The 18,933-nt window shown below is 47.8% G+C and overlaps 1 protein-coding gene across 1 annotated transcript in view; it reads left to right on the forward strand.

The window, feature by feature from the left end:
- Nucleotides 1–5,012: 5,012 nt before the first annotated feature.
- MASP1 (MBL associated serine protease 1) overlaps nt 5,013–18,933 on the forward strand; it is a 59,309-nt gene continuing 45,388 nt past the window's right edge. The window contains exons 1-2 of the mRNA XM_056849420.1: nt 5,013–5,044; nt 10,415–10,640. Coding sequence (XP_056705398.1) covers nt 5,040–5,044; nt 10,415–10,640 — 231 coding nt within the window. The 5' untranslated portion in view covers nt 5,013–5,039. The remainder of the gene's footprint in view (nt 5,045–10,414; nt 10,641–18,933) is intronic.

Consider the following 18,933-nt stretch of genomic DNA (forward strand, 5'->3'; position numbering starts at 1 on the left):
GAGGGCAAGGAGGCTGGTGTGAGCTTACGGCTTGCTTTATTGGCCAAGAAGTCATAACTGGGATCCCCCGATTATGACTTCTTGGCCAATAAGGCAAGCCGTAAGCTCACACCAGCTTCCTTGCCCTCATTACTCCATTGGACTCTAAGTTAATGGGGGGGGGCACATCATTGGCGCACAATACTTGCACTGTAGAAAACTTTTCCCCTAAAGTACAGCTGGTACTTTCCTCTCATCATTTAAATCCATTCTTGCGAGTCCTATCCTCTGCTGCCAACAGGAACAATTCCCTGCCCTCTTCTAAGTGACAGCCTTTCCTCTAGGCGACGGACTTTGATTGATGTATTTGTTTCCTCCATTTGTAGCCGGCCCATCTTAAGACTTTCTCTCTGTTTAGTTTAAGCCGGTTTCACTGACTTCCTCATCTAAAAAAGCGGCAGGCTTTTTGCCTAGGAGGGTGTCAACCGCTTCTCAGCTCCAGGTGAAACAGCATAATGGATTGCCTTGCAGACTCAGGGGAAACGGTTTCAGAGGGTAGCCATGATGGTCTGCAGGAGAACAGCTCAATTCTAGTCCAGTTGCACCTTGAAGACCAACATGATTTTCAGGGTTTAAGCTTTCGAGAGTCAATACTCCCTTTGTCAGATTAGAGTCAGAACTCAGAATGGCCATTCCGACGTATCTGAGGAAGGGAGCTTTGACTCTTGAAAGTTTATACCCCAAAAATCGTATTGGTCTCTAAAGTGCTATTGGACTTAAAGTAGAGGAAACAGAATTGACAGTTAACAAGGGGGTGTGTGGCGGAATCAGGATGATAATGAGAAAGATGCAGGGTTTCAATGAATAGCGTGTGGGATGAGTATCATCCAGATTCCTTGGAATAAAAGGAGTGTGAAGATGGAATCATGGCTCAAGAAGAGGGCTAGTGTCAAGCGCCATTGGTGAAGAATGTGCTCAGGTGTGCAAAAATTTTAGCGTCTGCTCAATGGAATTCTCATTATAGAATGGAGAGTCAAGAATGTCACAGAACATAACCAAAATTCTCATAGGCCATTTATGCTTGGTAGTTAGCAGCTTCTTCCAGGCTGAAGTGCCCCACAAATTTTATTTACTTCTTCATGCTGAACCATCATTCCTTCCTTTTCCTTCCTTTCCTTTCCTTTTATCCCTTAGAAGCTCCTTGATCAATTGATCTTGAGCAGCATATATCTAGTGTTGGAGGGATATAAGGACTGAAAAAAATCTTGCCACTGATAATGTAGCCTTGGGGTCCCTATCGCTTAGTAAAAAAGGCATTATGTCAGTCACAGAGGCATTGGATTTGTATTTTAAAAGGGGGGAAATATAGTGCGATCGAAGTTCCTCGTAAAAGCGGCATTCCAACAGGGCATGGGCTAATGAGTCAATAGAGCCAGAAGAGCAAGGGCAGATCCTGTCTGAGTAGGGTATATTCAGAATTCTGCCCTGCATTACCATAGAAGGGTTAGCATTCAGTCTAGCCAAGCAAAAAGCTCTACAGAGACGAGGAGCTGTCAGATAATATGTATAGGCAGGCGAACCATCATTCCAGACGTCACTGCGAAGAAGCCGGCACATACCTGCTTTGCATTTCTTAAGAACCCCTTTTACAGCGACCTTTTGTATTTTCTCCGCCCCTGCATCAAAGCATTCACTGAAGGAAGCATGCAGAATCCCAGCTGTGGCTTAGCTATGCAAATGATTATTGCTAATGGCTATGCAAACGAAGGAATGAAGGAGCAGGCGAGTGGGAGTGGAATTTTTTTTTACTTTCTCCTCTTGCATTGGGACCATGAATAGTCATTTCAAAGGTCAGATTTGAAAAATCCGCATTGAGCAAGGGACAGAATCGACCCTGCATAAATGGCCATACATTTCATACACGTGGGACAAAAGAGAAAAAAAATTAAACTTGAGACTGCAATGCTTTAAGGCAAGTTCACATGAACACATGAAGGTGCCCTATACTGAATCAGACCCCTGGTACATCAAAGTCAGTATTGTCTACTCTGACTGGCAGCTGCTCTCCAGGGTCTCAGGAAGAGATCCTTCACATCACCTACTTGCCTAGTCCTTTGAACTGGAGATGTTGGGGGTTGAACCTGGGACCTTCTGCATGCCGAGCAGATGCTCAGCCACTGAGCCACACCTCCCTCCCTTTATTTCATTTTTAAAAAATTCATTTAAAAAAATTAATTGTGATTTGGGGAGGGGCCATGGCTCAGTGGTAGAGCATCTGCTTGGCATGCAAAAGGTCCCAGGTTCAATCCTGAGCATCGCCAGTTAAAATGACTGGGTAGGATGTGATGTGAAAAACCTCTGCCTGAGACCCTGGAGAGCAGCTGCCAGTCTGAGTAGACAATGCTGACCTTGATGGACCGATGTTCTGACTCAGTATAAGCCAGTATATGTCTTCATATTTTAGAGAAGAGGGGCTGTGGCTCAGTGGCAGAGCCTCCGCTTGGCATGCAGAAGCTCCCTGGTTCAATCCCCAGCATCTCTAGTTGAAAGGACCAGGCAGTAGGTGATGTGAAAGACCTCTGCCTGAGACCCTGGAGAGCCGCTGCCAGTCTGAGTAGATGATGCTGATCTTGATGGACCAAGAGTCTGATTCAGTATAAGGCAGCTTCATGTGTTCAGGTGATTTCATTAGAAAAGTTGTACACCTTTTTTTAAAAAAAAAGAAAGAAAGCAAATTACATCCTTCAGCAGATTTCAAATACGTGCAGAATGTCAAGTCCGTTCCAAGATCAACTGTTAAACAGAAACGCGGTAGTCTTTGAGGTACCACAAGACATCTGTTCGTTTTTGCTGCAACAGACCAGCACATCTAGCCCTGGAATTGCAGAAGAGTTTCATTTCCCTGATGCAGCCGAAGCATCCCATTCCAAACATCTCTGGTGCCCCAAAGAAAACCTGCAAACCTGCCGTTCTGAGGGCATTCTGCCAATCCCTTCTTTCCCCTCCCCTTCCCTGTGCCAACTGACTCAGGAGAATCCTTATAAACAACGATTAAAGTTTTACACTGAAAGACTCTAAGGAGGGGCTTTGTCAAGGGAGAAACCACCCAAGGCTTCTGCTAAATCCTCCCAACGTGACTGCTCCAAGCCAGGCGAGAATTGGCTAGCTCCTTTTGTCCGTCTGTTGTTTTGTTCTGGGGAACTGAAGAAACGGTTACGGTAGTTTCAGAGGGAAGCCGTGCTGGTTTGCAGCAGAACGGCTAGATTAGAGTCCAGTAGCACCTTGGAGACACACAAGATTTTCAGGGCATAAACTTTTGTCCATTTATGCATGGCTGTTTCCTCGCGGTCACCCCGCTGGCTACTTTGGGGCTTTGCTATGATTATGCATGCATTTTCTGAACGTCAGTGGTTGCCTTGCTCTCCCCACGCATTTCTGTTGGCCACTGTGTGAACTGGCCACTGGTTGGCCACGGTGTGAACAGACTGCTGGATTTGATGGGACTTGGTCTGATCCAGCAGGGCTTTTCTTATGTTCTTATGTGCATTTTGCCCACATTTCCTGGATACTGGCTAAACACAAATCCAGAAAACACAGGCAGAAAGGCAGGGTATACGTTTTGTTAACAAATAAATAAATAAAAGATGCCCTGGACTGATTATGGAACCTTGATCATTCCAATCATACCTCTTTTAAATGGCCATCTTCTGGGCATGGAGTAGAGGTCACTGGGGGTGTGTGGGGGGGAGGTAGTTGTGAATTTCCTGCATTGTGCAGGGGGTTGGACTAGATGACCCTGGAGGTCCCTTCCAACTCTGATTTTAAGATTCAAACATGAGTCCTCTGCCGCTGATCTACGGAGCACATTTTTTGTCCTCCCTTCCTTGCATGAAGCTGAGCACACTTCATGTGATTCTCTCGTCCCTGTTTTATCACGACAACAAGCCCAGCTGTACAAATTCGCGTGAGCATATGCCTCACACCGGCAAACATTCTGGCAGAGTGGAGATTTTAACTTAGCTCTCTCAGAATCTGGTCCAGTCCTCCAGTCAGTCCCCTACCCAGACATGTAGGGTTGCCAGTTCCAGGTTGTGAAATACCTGGAGATTAGGGGATGGAGCCTGAGGAGGGTGGGGTTTGGGGAGGGGACTTCAGTGGAGTACAATGCCACAGAGCCTCCCCCTCCAAAGTGGCCATTCTCTCTAGGTGAACTGATCTTTGTTGCCTGGAGATCAGTTGTCATCCCGGATCTCCAGCCACCACCTGGAGGTTGGCAACCTTACGCAGGTTTTGGAAGACCCATTTCAAACTCTTCACTAGTTCTATGACACACACACACACCCCGCCGCCCAATACATTTTCCATTGGGTGAAGTCAATGGCTTACATACATTCCTGAGTCGGAGGAGTTGGGAGAAAGTTGCATATTGAATGTACAATTTGACCCTTTTTGAAAACCAGCATTCAAATTTGCCCATTAGCTAAATGTTCTTTGGGGCCTTGATCCATCCTTATTTTCATGAGAAATTCTGGGGCAGTCTCTCCTTTTGCTTTTTCATTCCCTGTTGTGAAACAACAGTTAGATTTTTTTTTAAAAGCCATCTGGCAAAACAGCCTTAGGGGGTGGATTTTGACAGCAGACAACTGTGCAGATTTTGGAAAGTCGGCCCTGCGCCTGCAGCTGCTTTCCCGGTGATTGAAACATCTTTGTCAGGAACGGTGGGGTGGTTGAAGCAGGCTGGCGGAAAGGAAGATATATAGATTCAGCCCTGGCACGTTTGTGAATGTGTGTCTGGGGAGGGGGGAGAGGCTATTGCAAGAAGAGGAAGGCGTGACCTGCATGGGGAATGCCAGAGAACCCCAGACTCACACACACACACACACTCTGCCTCTCACACACACACAGTGTCTCTTTTTCTCTTTCACACACAAATCTCCGCACAAAGATAAGCCAGACAGCTGAAGACTTGAGACAGCACAAACCAACCTCAGCAAAGCTTTGCAATACTCTCCCGACCTATCGGGATTCCCCCAAAGGCAGTGGAACCTACAGGGGGGGAAATGAGGTGAGTTGATTTTGGGGTTTTGTTTTTTAGTCATGAAGGGTTGTGGCAAATGAAAGCCCCCCCCCACACCACTTCCCTTAGAGCATGCTTGCGCAGGCATTGGAAAGAAAGAGATTTCGTTTTGATTCAGATGCTTGCGGGTGGGATGGTTTTGGGAGGGTGTGTGCACAAGTGACAACTTGGAATGCTTTTTTTTAATCTGCCACTTGAAAATGTTCGTGTGAAGAGCGGAGGGGAACAGAGCCAGTTTTAAAGGGAGAGTAATTTCTAACCAGCGGGGCTTTGACTGCCTGATTCTAATAGTTGTTTTCATCTGGAGATGCGCTACATTCGAGACCAGTAACACCTTAAAGACCAACAAGATTTTGGGGGGTACGAACTTTCCAGAGTCAAAGCTCAGCGAAGGGAGCTTTGGCTCTCAAAAGTTCATACCCCAAAAATCTTGTCGTGGTCTCTAAGGTGCTACTGGCTTCGGATCCAGTTCTTGAACTGCAGACCAATGTGGTTACCTTCTGGAACGATAACGATGAACAGCTAGATTTGAATCCAGTAGCACCCTAAAGACCAACAAGATTTCCAGGATATAGGCTTTAAAGAGTCAAAGCTCCCTTCGTCACATAAAGGAGTTTGGAGTTCTTATATACCAAAAATATTGATGGCCTCTAAGGTGCCCCTGGACTTGAATCAAGCTGTTCTCCTGTAGACCAACACGGCCATTCCCTGAAACTATCTGGAGATACGTAAATACAAAAAACCCAAATTATATCCTCACTTGGAAAAATAGGCTCCACTTGCAAGGTTCTTGTAAGGGAAGAGCCGGATGCCCCTCTGATCCAGGGCAATGCCAGAGACTAGAGAAACCAAGCCAGAAAAAGTAGCTGCCAGTCCAGATCTGCTGGGGGGGGGGGTCTCCCTGCTTCCAGCACTATGACGAACCCACTTTGATGAGCTCAGCATGGTGTAGTGGTTAAGAGCGGTGGCTTGGAGTGGCGGAGTCTGACCTGGAGAACCAGGTTTGATTCCCCACTGTTCCACATGAGTGGCAGAGGCTAATCTGGTGAACTGGATTTGTTTCCCCACTCCTACACACGAAGCCAGCTGGGTGACCTTTGGCTAGTCACAGCTCTCTCTGCCTTGCCTACCTCATAGGGTGTCTGTTGTGGGGAGGGGGAGGGAAAGCGATTGTAAGCTGGTTTGATTCAATACAATACAAATACCTTTAATGGCATAATACAGTTTTAAAATACAAGGAGTGAAATCAGGTTAAAAATTGGGATGTAGTTCATTCCTTGGTGTTATAGTCTGTCTTCTGCTGAGTTCCCATTGGGTAGCAGCTATCAGCAGGAATCGAGCCACATTTCCTGTGATCCCAGGATCCCGATCTGCTAGTAGATTATGAAGCATTTTCTTTTTGTTTGAGGCAAAGTTTGGAGCAAGGTTTGATTCTCCCTTAAGTGGCAGAGAAAGTCGGCATATAAAAACCAACTCTTCCTCTTCTTTGCGTCAAAGGGAAAATGCATTTTAAACTGGAACGAAGCTTCAAAAATAAAACAAGCAATCCTTAGCAAATAATGTTCTCCTGCTTCGTTCCCACAGTGTTTAAAGCTGTTTTGATGACAAAACAGGAACCACTGTTGACAACTCTGAAGCCACATGACAAGATTCTTATTTATTTAATTCATTTATACGCCACCTTTCTCCCCAATGGGGACCTAAAGTGGGACCTAAAGTGGTTGTATCCTCACAACAACCCTGGGAGGTAGTAGAATAGGCTGAGCGAGGGTGACTGGGCCAAAGTCACCCAGCAAGTTTCTTTGGCATGAGTGGGGATTTGAACCCAGGTCTCCCAGGGCCAACACTCTTAACCACTATACCACCCTGTCTCTCTGTAAAGGTGCTATTAAAATAGGCTCACCAAACTTCAGTAACATTCAGTTAGGGAGCTGTTTGTACTTAACAGGGTGCAGGGTTGCCTATGGAGGGGTGCCTGTGGAATCGGGGGATTTGGGGAAGGATTTCACCTATAATCCGTGGTGTACCATAGAGACTGACCTCTGTAGTCTGGAGATCAGGTGGAATTCCAGGAGAACCCCAGGCCCCGCTGGAAAGTTGGCAACCATCACAGGGTGGGATTCACACTTTTTTTTTTTTTATAGCCAACAGTTGTTTCTAATAATCAGCAAGCTTCACCTCTTTCCCGGCTCCACAGAAACAAACATTTGGCCCATTTAAATAGCCTGGAGATTGTACGGGGGGTGGGTAGCAGGCAGCGTGGGTGCTTGTCGCGATCTGTCTCACATGAACCCATGAAGCTGCCTTATACTGAATCAAACCCTTGGCCCATCAAAGTCAGTCTTGCCTACTCAAACCGGCAGCGGCTCTCCAGGGTCTCAGGTAGGGGTCTTTCACATCACCTACCTGCCAAGTCCCTTTAACTGAGGATGCTGGGGATTGAACCTGGGACCTTCTGCATGCCGAGCAGATGCTCTGCCACTGAGCCACGGCCCCTCAGCGTCTCCTCACATGATGCAGCCGGGTGGCATTTGGGAAGAGGCCCTTTCCCCTTCGTGGGCTGCCAGGGGCATTTGTCAAGCGAGTGACTCCTGCGGCAGAGAATACTGGACGATTTTCTCAGTTGGCCGCCAGAAATTAAACTTATGATGGCCACAGGAATGGTCCATGCAGGGAACCATGTCAGGATGGGCTGTTTATTTTCCACTCGGCAAGTAGGATTCCATCACAATTGATTGCCCGTCTTTATTTATAGCACTGAAAAACCCACATGGTTTGTAAGGCCGGCTAAAGCCGAAATAACAAAAATGGAGTGGCTCTGGAAACTCCTCCGCTAAAAGCAGTTTAAGAGAAGAAATCCAAAGCCTGACTGGAACATGGTTCCGACAACCCTTCTGCAAAGCAGATACCTGTGTTTCAATCAGTCTGTAGGGAAAGGTACTCCACAGGTGAACCCGCATCCCAAATCCCTGTTACCTCCTCTGGAGAAAAAAAAAGGCATGAATTGAATAAACTCACAGCCTCCTGGGCTGTATTAGGTTTGTCATCATGCCAAAACAATTTCTCTGTTTCCTGGCAGAAGCTCTGTGTAGACAGAAATTCAAGAGGTGTCTTTTTTTTTTTGTCAGCTGCACCTGTTGAACCTCTGCCAGTCCTGCATTGGGAAAAGAGGGACAGACCCGAGCAGGGAAAGTCCCCATGTGTCTAGGATTGCCGTCTTCCAGGTGGGGCCAGGACATCTCCAGGAATTACAGCTGATCTCCAGACTCATAGGCAGATCATGAGAGGGAGGGCAGGGAGGTTTGCATCAGTGTTTGCCTCTCGTGGCCCTTTCTTGCATGCCCAGGGTAGTGCCGATCACCACTTTGGAGTCAGGAAACAATTTCCCTCCAGACCAGATTGGCCAGGAGGGTTTTAGGGGTTGGGGTTGTTTTGTTTTGTTGGGGGGGGGGCATCTTCTGGGCATGGAGTAGGGGTCATTGGGGGGTGTGGGGAGGTAGTTATGAATTTACTGCATTGTGCAGGGGGGTTGGACTAGATGACACTGGTGGTCCCTTCCAATTCTATGATTCTATGACTACCAAGATCAGTTCCCCTGGAGAGAATGGCTGTTTCGGAGGGCCCACAAGCCAGCCAAGGCAGCCCCCCCCCCACACACACTCTCAATCTGGGCTGGCGAGACATGGCCCGGCCCGAACAAGTGACATTTATGTTATATCTGGCCCTTGCAACAATTGAGTTCAACACCCCTGCATTATACCCCTCTAGCATTCCTCCCCTCTTATGGTTGCCAAGTTCTCTGTGGCAACTGGCAGGAGGTGGGAGGGTTGCCATCTCCAGGCTGGGAAACCCCTAGAGATTTAGAGATGGATCTTGGGGAGGGCAGGAACCTCAAGGCGGTAATGCCATAGAGCCCACCCTCCAAAGTGTCCATTTTCTCCAGGGGAACTGATCTCTGTTGCCTGGAGATGACCCGTAATTCCAGGGGATCCACCTGGAGGCTGGCATTCCTATCCCTTCCCCAAACCCTGCCCTCCCCAGGCTCCACCCTCAACTCTCAAAGATGATGAAGAAGAGTTGGTTTTTATATGCCAACTTTCTCTACCACTTAAGGGAGAATCAAACCGGCTTACAATCGCCTTCCCTTCTCCACCACAGACACCCTGTGAGGTTGGTGGGGCTGAGAGAGCTCTAAGAAAACTGTGACTAGCCCAAGGTCACCCAGCTGGCTTCATGTGTAGGAGCGGAGAAACAAAACCAGTTCACCAAATTAGCCTCCGCCGCTCATGTGGAGGAGCGGGGAATCAAACCCAGTTCTCCAGATCAGACTCCACCACTCTAAAGCACCACTCTTAACCACTACACCACGCTGTCACAAAGTCCCATGCGAAGGAAGGAAGGAAGGAAGGAAGGAAGGAAGGAAGGAAGCGCCGCTGAGGAAGCAGCTCCCCATCTTTGGAGCAGATTTTTCCTTTGGCTCGTTGCTTTTGCATTTGGAAGGGGACTCAGCAAACACTGTTTGTTACAGACCTCTGCTTATCTGGAGGAAGAGGGACTCCCGGTCTGCTCTGCTCTTTCTCATCTGTTGTGAACTGGGAGCCAGGTCAACCAATTAAAACCACACACACATGTACTTTCTCTGAACCATCACTTTCGGGACAAAAAAAACCCAACGATTCTGCCAGAAGGCCCTCTTAAGCGGCAGCCCCCAAAACTTTCAGCCACTTGGCTGCTCTGCTCCAGATACTCAGTTGTACAAATCTGATTACGAGAAGATCTTCCCATTTATTTTTATTACTGATTGAGGGGATTTCTATTTGCCATCTTTATAGCCACAGGGGTTCAAGACAGGTAACCCAAAATTGTAGCCCATTATGACATCAAAGTAGGGTTGCCAACCTCCAGGTGGGGCCTGGAGATTCTCTGGAGCTACAGCTGGTCTCCAGATGACCAAGACAAGTTCCCCTGGTGAAAATGGCTATTTTGGAAGGTGGACTCTATGGTATTACACCCCTCTGAGATCCCCACCCTCCCCGGGCTCCGTCCCTAAAATCTCCAGGACTTTCCTAACCCAGAGTTTGCAAATTGGCAATAAGTTAGAAGTCATTTTAGCCAGGTCCTCTAGCATTTAATTCCTACTGCATCCTTTATAAAATGCAAAACACACTATTGATACTACTACTAATCATCATCATCATAAATATATGCGAGATTTCTTTGTTTTATTTAAAACTCTTATTATCCACATTTTTCCCTTGTGGAATTCAAAGTGGCTTACAATATTCAAGATGCATCTTCTTGCTTTAGTACGTTCATGTATAGGGAGACATCAACCAAATCTCGGTGTGTATTTCGCAGGCGCTTTCTGATTTGGTCTCTGAGCATCTTGCATCTCATCAAAGCGGAGGCCATTGAGTTGACTGACATGTTTGGGGAGATCCAGTCCCCCAGCTTTCCAGACTCTTACCCCAGTGATTCAGAAGTGACGTGGAATATATCTGTGCCAGAGGGGTTCCGGATCAAGCTTTACTTCATGCACTTCGACCTGGAATCGTCCTACCTGTGTGAATACGATTACGTAAAGGTGAGTCCCAGCGGGCCTCTATGGATGCATGCTAGGAGCAGTTAAAACAGAGATGGGAAAATTGCACCCGGGGTTGGGGGTGCCTGTCCTGTGGGAGGTTTTCATTCACCACCACACCAGGGGTCCCTAAACATTTTGAGCCTGTGGGCACCTTTGGAACATAATGTGGTGGGCTCAGAGACAAAATAGCTGCCGCAGGAGGTGGAACCAGTAACCATAGGGATGCCAGCTCTGGGTTGGGAAATACCTGGAGATTTGGGGGGGGGGTGGAGCCTGAGGATGCCAAGGTTTGGTCAGGGGAGGGAAGAAGAAGAATGAGAGCTGGTTTTTATATGCCGACTTTCTCTGCCACTTAAGCGAGAATCAAACCGGCTCACAATCACCTTCCCTTCCCCTCCCCACAACAGACACTCTGTGAGGTAGGTGGGGCTGAGATAGCTTTAAGAGAGCTGTGACTAGTCCGAGGTCACCCAGCAGGCTTCATGTGTAGGAGTGGGGAAACAAATCCAGTTCACCAGATTAGCCTCCACCGCTCATGTGGCGGAGTTAGGGTTGCCAGGTCCATCTTCGCCACCGGCGGGAGATTTTTGGGGCAGAGCCTAAGGAGGGCGGGGTTTGGGAAGGGGAGGGACTTCAATGCCATAGAGTCCAATGGCCAAAGCAGCCATTTTTCTCCAGGTGATCTGATCTCTATCGGCTGGAGATCAGTTGAATTAGCAGATCTCCTGCTACTACCTGGCAGTTGGCAACCCTAGGCGGAGTGGGGAATCGAACCCAGTTCTCCAGATCAGACTCCACCGCTCCAAACTATTGTTCTTATCCACTATACCACGCTGGCTCTCCACGTTGGACTTCGGCAGAGTATAATCTGTATAATTGTAATCCCAGGAAAGGGGTTGGTGGACACCATGGCGCTCATGGGTACAACGTTGGGGAATGGGGTGCCAGGAATAGGTTGGGAAATACCTGGCAGGGTTTGGGGAAAACAGAGACCTCAGTAGGGTATAATATCATGGAGTCTACCTTCCAAATTTGCCATTTTCTCCAGGGGAACAGATCTCTGATCTCTGGAGAGCAGTTGTAAATTAGAGTTGGCAGATCCACGTTGGGAAACCTCTGGAGATTTGGGGATGGAGCCTGGGGAGGACAGGGACCTCAATGGGGTACAGTGCCATAGAGTCCACCCTCCAAAACTGTAGTCTGGAGATGAGCTGTAATTCCAGGGGATCCTCAGGTCCTACCTGGAGGCGGGCATCCCTAGTTGTAATTCCAGGAGATCTGCAGGCCCCACCTGGAGGTTGGCAACCCTAGCCAATCCAACTGACTTGTTCCAAGAGGATAACATAAGGGTAAGGAGCTGATGGCGTAAGGGGTGCGGTTTCCTGAATGCTAAAACAGACCATGATTGAGATCACAGATCCAGAGAGCTGTCTGTAAAAGATAAATTGTGTGCCTGTGCGGCTCCTGTTTGGATCTGGTCCATGCAAGGAGGAGACTTAGCTGTGCAGACCTGTGCTCAGTTTCCTTAATCAAAACCGGGCTCCCTGAACTGCTGTTGGCATTTTAAAGTGCAACGATTTTGCTCCGGATACCCACACCACAGATACCGACCCTGCTTAGCTTCCAACTCATGGTGACCTCAGCAAGAAGCTATCAAGGCAAGTGAGGAGCAGAGGTGGTTTGCCATTGCCTTCCTCTACAGTCATCCTTGGTGGTCCCCAATCCAAGTACCAACCCTGCTTACCTTCCAACTTATGGTGACCCCAGCAAGGGCCTTTCAAGGCAAGTGAGAAGCAGAGGTGGTTTGCCATTGCCTTCCTCTGCAGAGTCTTCCTTGGAAGTCTCTCTTCCAAGTACTGACCTAGCTTAGCTTCCGAGATCTGATGAAGACTGGCTTATACCATGCTGCCTTCCCTCCCAAACAAATAAGCGCATACATTAAAAAGAAGGGGAAAGAGCTCTGGTAAGACAATCAGAATTTTATGGGGAGGCCGTGTGGTCTTAATCTTTATTTTAAAGGTAAAGGTAAAGGTCCCCTGTGCAAGCACCGGGTCATTCCTGACCCATGGGTTGATGTCACATCCCGACGTTTCCTAGGCAGACTTTGTTAATGGGGTGGTTTGCCTCTGCCTTCCCCAGTCATCTTCCCTTTACCCCCAGCAAGCTGGGTACTCATTTTACCAACCTTGGAAGGATGGAAGGCTGAGTCAACCTTGAGAAGGCTACCTGAAACCGACTCCCGTCGGGATCGAACTCAGGTCGTGAGCAGAGCTTGGTCTGCAGTACTGCAGCTTACCACTCTGCGCCACTTTATTACCTTTGCCAAAACAACCCTTGCTTCACTGTCAACTGATGGCCCCTTCACACCCATCTGCCACTCCCTCAGTTCACCACACAAGTCCCGGTCCCTCCTGAGGGTTGCCGTCCTCCAGGTGGGGCCTGGAGATCTCCTGGAATTACACCTGATCTCCAGACTTCAGAGATCAGTTCCCCTGGAGGAAATGGCAGCTCTGGAGGGTGGGCTTTATGGCATTGTACCTGACTGAGGTCCCTCCCCTCCTCAAACCCCACCCACACAAGGTTCCACCCCCCCCATCTCCAGGATTTTATTTATTTATTTAAAATATTTATTTACCGCCTTTCTTCCATACGAAGCTCAAAGCAGGAGGGGAGGGTAGTTGTGAGTTTCCTGCATTGTGCAGGGGGTTGGACTAGATGACCCTGGAGGTCCCTTCCAACACCATGATTCTATTCTAGGGTCGCCATGAGCTGGAAGCGACTTGACGGCACTTAACACACACATGTGATTCTATGACCTCAGCAGGGTATAATGCTATAGGGTCTACCCTCCCATGATCTCTGTACCCTGGAGATCAGTTTTAAATCTGGGAGATGTCTAGGCCCCACCTGGAGGTTGGCAACCTAACCCCTGCCGCACACAGTATTGTTAGAATGGTAACCATCACCTCATTTCCAAGCTGTCTTCTGCCTTGTACAGTTGCGGCAGTTGTTCTTATTTGTTTAATTCCATTTTCAAACATTGTTTGGCTCCCCCGGGGCTCTGGAATCAAAGCCGAGCCCTGTACAATCCCTGAAATACATCAATCCTAAACATTTTGCCTGCGTAAATTTGTATTTGCGTTACATTATTAGAGGTAATAATTGATTGCAGTAGCTTAACTGGTCTTTAAAACCGCCATTAGCTAACTTGAACCACAAGCAGCCCTGCTGGATCAAATCAAAGGCCTATCTTGCACTGTATCCTGTTTCCAACAGTGGCCAGCTGGATTCCTTTAGCTGCCAACCTCCAGGGGAGCCCTGGAGTTTTCCTAGAATTAAAACTGATGTCTGGATTACAAATATCAGTTTCCTTGAAGGAAATGGCTGCTTCGGAGGGTGGACTCGGTGGCATTACACCCTGGTGAGCTCCCTCCTCTCCCTAAACCCCACTCTCCCCAGGCTCCACCCCCAAATCTCCAGGAATTTTCCAACCTGGAGTTGGCAGCCCCACCTGAGATACTCCCCCGAAGACAGAGCAGGAAAGTTTCAGTTTGCCCCTGATGTCTACCCCTCAGCAATTGGAAATCAGAGGTACATTTAGGGTTGCCAACCTCCAGGCGAGGTCTTGAGATCTCCTGGAATTACAACAGATCTCCAGTGTACAGAGAGCAGTTCCCTTGGAGAAAATGGATGCTTTGGAGCGTGGACTGTATGGCATTATATCTCTGGAGAAGAAGAAGTTGAGGGGGTATATGATTAAACTTTTTAAGTATTTGAAGGAGTGTTATTTAGAGGAGGGCAGGGAGCTGTTTCAGTTGGTATTGGACAATTGGCCTCGTAGTAAAGGGTTTAAATTATGTGTGGGGAGATATTAGGAAAAACCTTTTAACAATAAGGGCCGATAGAATTGGTTGCCCAGGGATGTGATGGGTTCTCCCTCGTTGGAGGTGTTTAAAGCAGAGGTTAGACAAATTATTTGTCAGGGATGCTTTAGGTAAGGAGTGTCAAACTCCATTGTTACAAGGGCCAGATATGGCATAAATGTAGGGTTGCCAGGTCCCTCTTCACCACTGGTGGGAGATTTTTGGGGCGGAGCCTGATGAGGGCGGTGTTTGGGAAGGGGAGGGACTTCAATGCCATAGAGTCCAATGGCCAAAGCAGCCATTTTCTCCATAGCAACTGATCTCTATCGGCTAGAGATCAGTAGTAAGAGCAGGAGGTCGCCAGCTAGTACCTGGAAGTTGGCAACCCTACATAAATGTCACTTGGTCAGGCCAGGCCATGCCTTGCCAGCCCAGATCAAGAGTGGAGGGGGGGTAGCGGTGTCAGCTGGTTTGCGGACCACATAGGAGCTCTCAAGGGGCCAGATCTGGCCTGCAGGCCTTAAGTTTGACATCCCTCATTTAGGTCATCCTGATTGGTGAAGGGGATTGGAATGGATGGTCTTTAGGCTCCTTCCAATTGTATGACCCCCCCCCCAATATTTTAGAGTTTTATTTCTGGATTTTGTCGCAATGATTGCAAACCTTACCTTCCCAATGTTTTCTTCCATGGAAGGGGTTTGCATTACTGGTTCCAACTACATGTACAACTGGGAATGTTGGTGGAACATTCAAATACTTAAGGATGATTTCTTTGCAAGTCTTTCCCTTCCTCCTTTATCTGGCAACTCAGTGTGTGCATTTAATGCTTAGCCAATGCATGGACTTTTGGCACATGGCGCCAACTTCTGAACTCACTCCCTGGAGACACTAACCATGTGTGGACTTTGTTTGTGTGTGCGTCCTTCGCCGTCTTTCTCAGGCACACATCCTGGCAACCTCTGCTTGCCCCACGCAGAGTTAGAGCCTGGCTGTACTTGGAATATCAGCGGGGTTGCAATTGTCTTGGGGGCGGGGGGGGATCTAAGCCTGGCTGGCTGTTGCGCCTTTAGCCACCAAGTGCTGTGCACAAATTAGCAAGTGAAGCTTTTTGTGGCCTGGAGAAAGTCTTAACTGCCTCTTGATGTTTACAAAAATCAGCTGCTGTTAACATGTCCTCTACGAAAACACCCACACCCCGATTCTCCAGATAGCCAAAGCCTACAAACAATCTCTATAGCAGTGTGTTCCTAAAGTGAGTCAGTGTGCTGTAGTGGTTAAAGTTTCAGTCTAGGATCTGTGTAGGGTTGCCAACTGTGTGTGTGTGTGTTAAGTGCAGTCAAGTCGCTTCCAACTCATGGCAACCCTATGAATCAATGTTCTCCAAAATGTCCTGTCTTTGACAACCTTGCTCAGATCTTGCAAATTGAGGGCTGTGGCTTCCTTTATTGAGACAATCCATCTCTTGTTGGGTCTTCCTCTTTTCCTGCTGCCCTCAACTTTTCCTATCATGATTGTCTTCTCCAGTGACTCTTGTCTTCTCATAATGTCACCAAAATACGATAGGCTCAGTTTAGTCATTTTAGCTTCTAGGGTCAGTTGAGGCTTCATTTGATCTGCCAACTGTAGCCTGGGAAATCTGGCAGTGCTGCCTCTGAAGGGGGGAGATTTGAGGAGAGATTTCACCTAGAATCCATGTTATACCATAAAGTCTGCCCCCCAAAGTTGCCATTTCCTCCAAGGGAACTGTTCTCTGTCATCTGGAGATCACTTGTAATTCCAGGAGAACTCCAGGCCTCTCCTGGAGGTTGGCAACCGTAGAGCTGGGACACCCAGGTTTTAATCTTCACGCTGCCAAGGAAGCCTGGCACACTCTCAGCCTAACCCACCTCGCAGGGTCGTTATGAGGATAAAAATGGAGGAGAGAGAATGTTGTAAACCGCTCTGGGTCCCCATTGGGAAAAAAGGTGGGGGTAAATGAAGTAAATAAAATAAATAAGGTTCCTTGGAAGATGGTTCATTTTTGGAAATGTTGGTAATTATCTGTAGATGAGGCGGAAAGCTTTCCACTATTGCTGACATTCCCCTGCTATGGAGCAGCTGCGGGAAAATGCTGGTTTGCTGAAACGTAGATTGCATCTACTGGTGTATCACTGTCCAATTTCTGGAGGACCAGTCCCTCTTGCTGGTCGCTGGGAATCTTGTAAGGAATGTTGAACTTAGTTGGACCTCGATCTTCTGATCCCATCAGACACCACTTATGTCCTCGGGTATGTTCAGGATAATTTAACCTGGATTAGTTATTCTTTAACTCTTTGGAGATCCTAAATGTGCTGTATAAACTGGAGAGGCATCAGTGCATCAAGCAAAACTGAAGTCACCCCTGTCCTAGGAATACAACACTCTAGGTATACACATTGCGAAGCCCCTTGGACCGTCCTACTAAATTTGGACAAGGGCATTTGATTTAAAAATACACAAGCAGGGAATATTAAATACTCCCGCATGTGAAGCTGCCTTATACTGAATCAGACCTTTGGTCCATCAAGGACGGTGTTGTCTACTCTGACCGGCAGCAGCTCTCCAGGGTCTCAGGCTGAGGTCTTTCACATCACCTACTGCCTGGTCCTTCTAACTGGAGATGCCAGGGATTGAACCTGGGACCTTCCTTCAGCAGACAGCAAACACCTAGGGAGAGTCCTGTATCCCGTGATACTTTACCCCTGGCTTCAAAGATTCCCTTGGTTTCATGCTCTCTAAATTCCAACTGCAAAATGGCTGTTCACTGTTTCTCTTCCCCTTCCTTGTAACTGATAGACTATTATTACCTTATCCAAGCACTGGTTGTGGTCTTGTTCCAAAGCATGGAGAGCATCTCCATTCCCTCAGGAGGTTGTCATCTGACATTTGCTTCCACAATGCAAAGATTCTGTGAGAGATCTACAGGGGTTCTCCAGGAAAGGGAAAAACCCGTGTTGGGAAAGTGTCCATAAGAATATAAGAAAGGCCATGCTGGATCAGACCCAGGTCCATTGAGTCCAGCAGTCTGTTCACACAGTGGCCAACCAGGGTGCCTCTAGGAAGCCCACAAACAAGACGACTGCAGCAGCACCATCCGGCCCGTGTTCCACAGCACCTGATACAATAGGCATGCTCATCTGATCCTGGAGGGAATAGGTATGCATCATGTCTAGTATCCATTTTTACTAGTAGCCATGAAGAGCCCTCTCCTCCATGAACATGTCCACTCCCCTCTGAAAGCCTTCCAGTTGGCAGCCATCCCCACATCCTGGGGCAGGGAGTTCCACAATTTAACTGTGCGTTGTGCGAAGAAATACTTCCTTTTATCTGTTTTGAATCGCTCACCCTCCAGCTTCAGCAGATGACCCCGCATTGTAGTATGACGAGAGGGAGAAAAGCTTCTCCCTGTCCACTCTCTCCATACCATGCATAATTTTATAGACCTCTATCATGTGTCCCCAGACATGTTATGTCTGGGTCCAGAGAGTAAAATGTTCTGACTCCACTGATGCATGTGGTTAGAACTGTCATGGGGCAGGACCCGTTAAATGTTTCTGCGATTCCGCCTGGATGCTCTGCTTTGCAACAACAGTTTAAATGTTTGGTGTTTGCTTTTCTTGCTTTGTGTTGCTCTACATTTTTCTGGCATTGTTTCTGCTTCTAACAGCTTGGATGCTTATTGTTACTCAGTTCTCTGGATATCCTCCAAGTACAAAGGTCAGAGCCCGAGAAGGGGGGCAGACTGTTTGTTGCTGTGTCTTTTAAGGGTGTGTGTGTGTGTGTGATAAGGGAAGATATTTAAGAGCAACACAAGCTGGCAAATTCATGATCCCTTTCCATGCTCCTGGGCTAAAGTTGCCAACCTCCAGGTAGGGTCTGGAAATCTCCCAGAGTTACAACTCATCTCCAGACTACAGAGATCCATTCCCCTGGAGAATATGGCTGTTTTGGAGGGTGGACTCTATGGTATGACACCCCACTGAGACCCCCCCTTCCCCAAACCCTGCCCCCAAGGTTCCACCCCCCAAATCTCCAGGAATTTTCCAGCCTGAAGCTAGGGTTGAAGTTAGGGTCTTGGCAGTTCTCCTGGAATTACAACTTATCTCCAAGTTACAGAGGTCAGTTCCCCTGGAGAAAATGGCTGCTTTGGAAGGTAGACCCTATGTCATTATACCTACTGAGTTCCCTTCCACCCCCACTCTGCCTTCCATGGTCACTTCCAACTTTTCTCCAGTCTTTCCCAAACCTGCTTTGTTCTGAAGTTTTTGGAAAGATCTCCACACAGGCTGGATGTCTGCTGTGTGGCTGGGAAAGTTTGGGTTTTCCCCATTCTCCCCACACGACAACCATTCCCCCCACAGAGATTTCAGCTTGTGGTCTTTAGATGTTTTATAAAGATTGTTTTATTTATC

Source organism: Euleptes europaea, chromosome 5 (assembly GCF_029931775.1).
Source record: "Euleptes europaea isolate rEulEur1 chromosome 5, rEulEur1.hap1, whole genome shotgun sequence".
In the NCBI taxonomy this organism is placed as follows: domain Eukaryota; kingdom Metazoa; phylum Chordata; class Lepidosauria; order Squamata; family Sphaerodactylidae; genus Euleptes; species Euleptes europaea.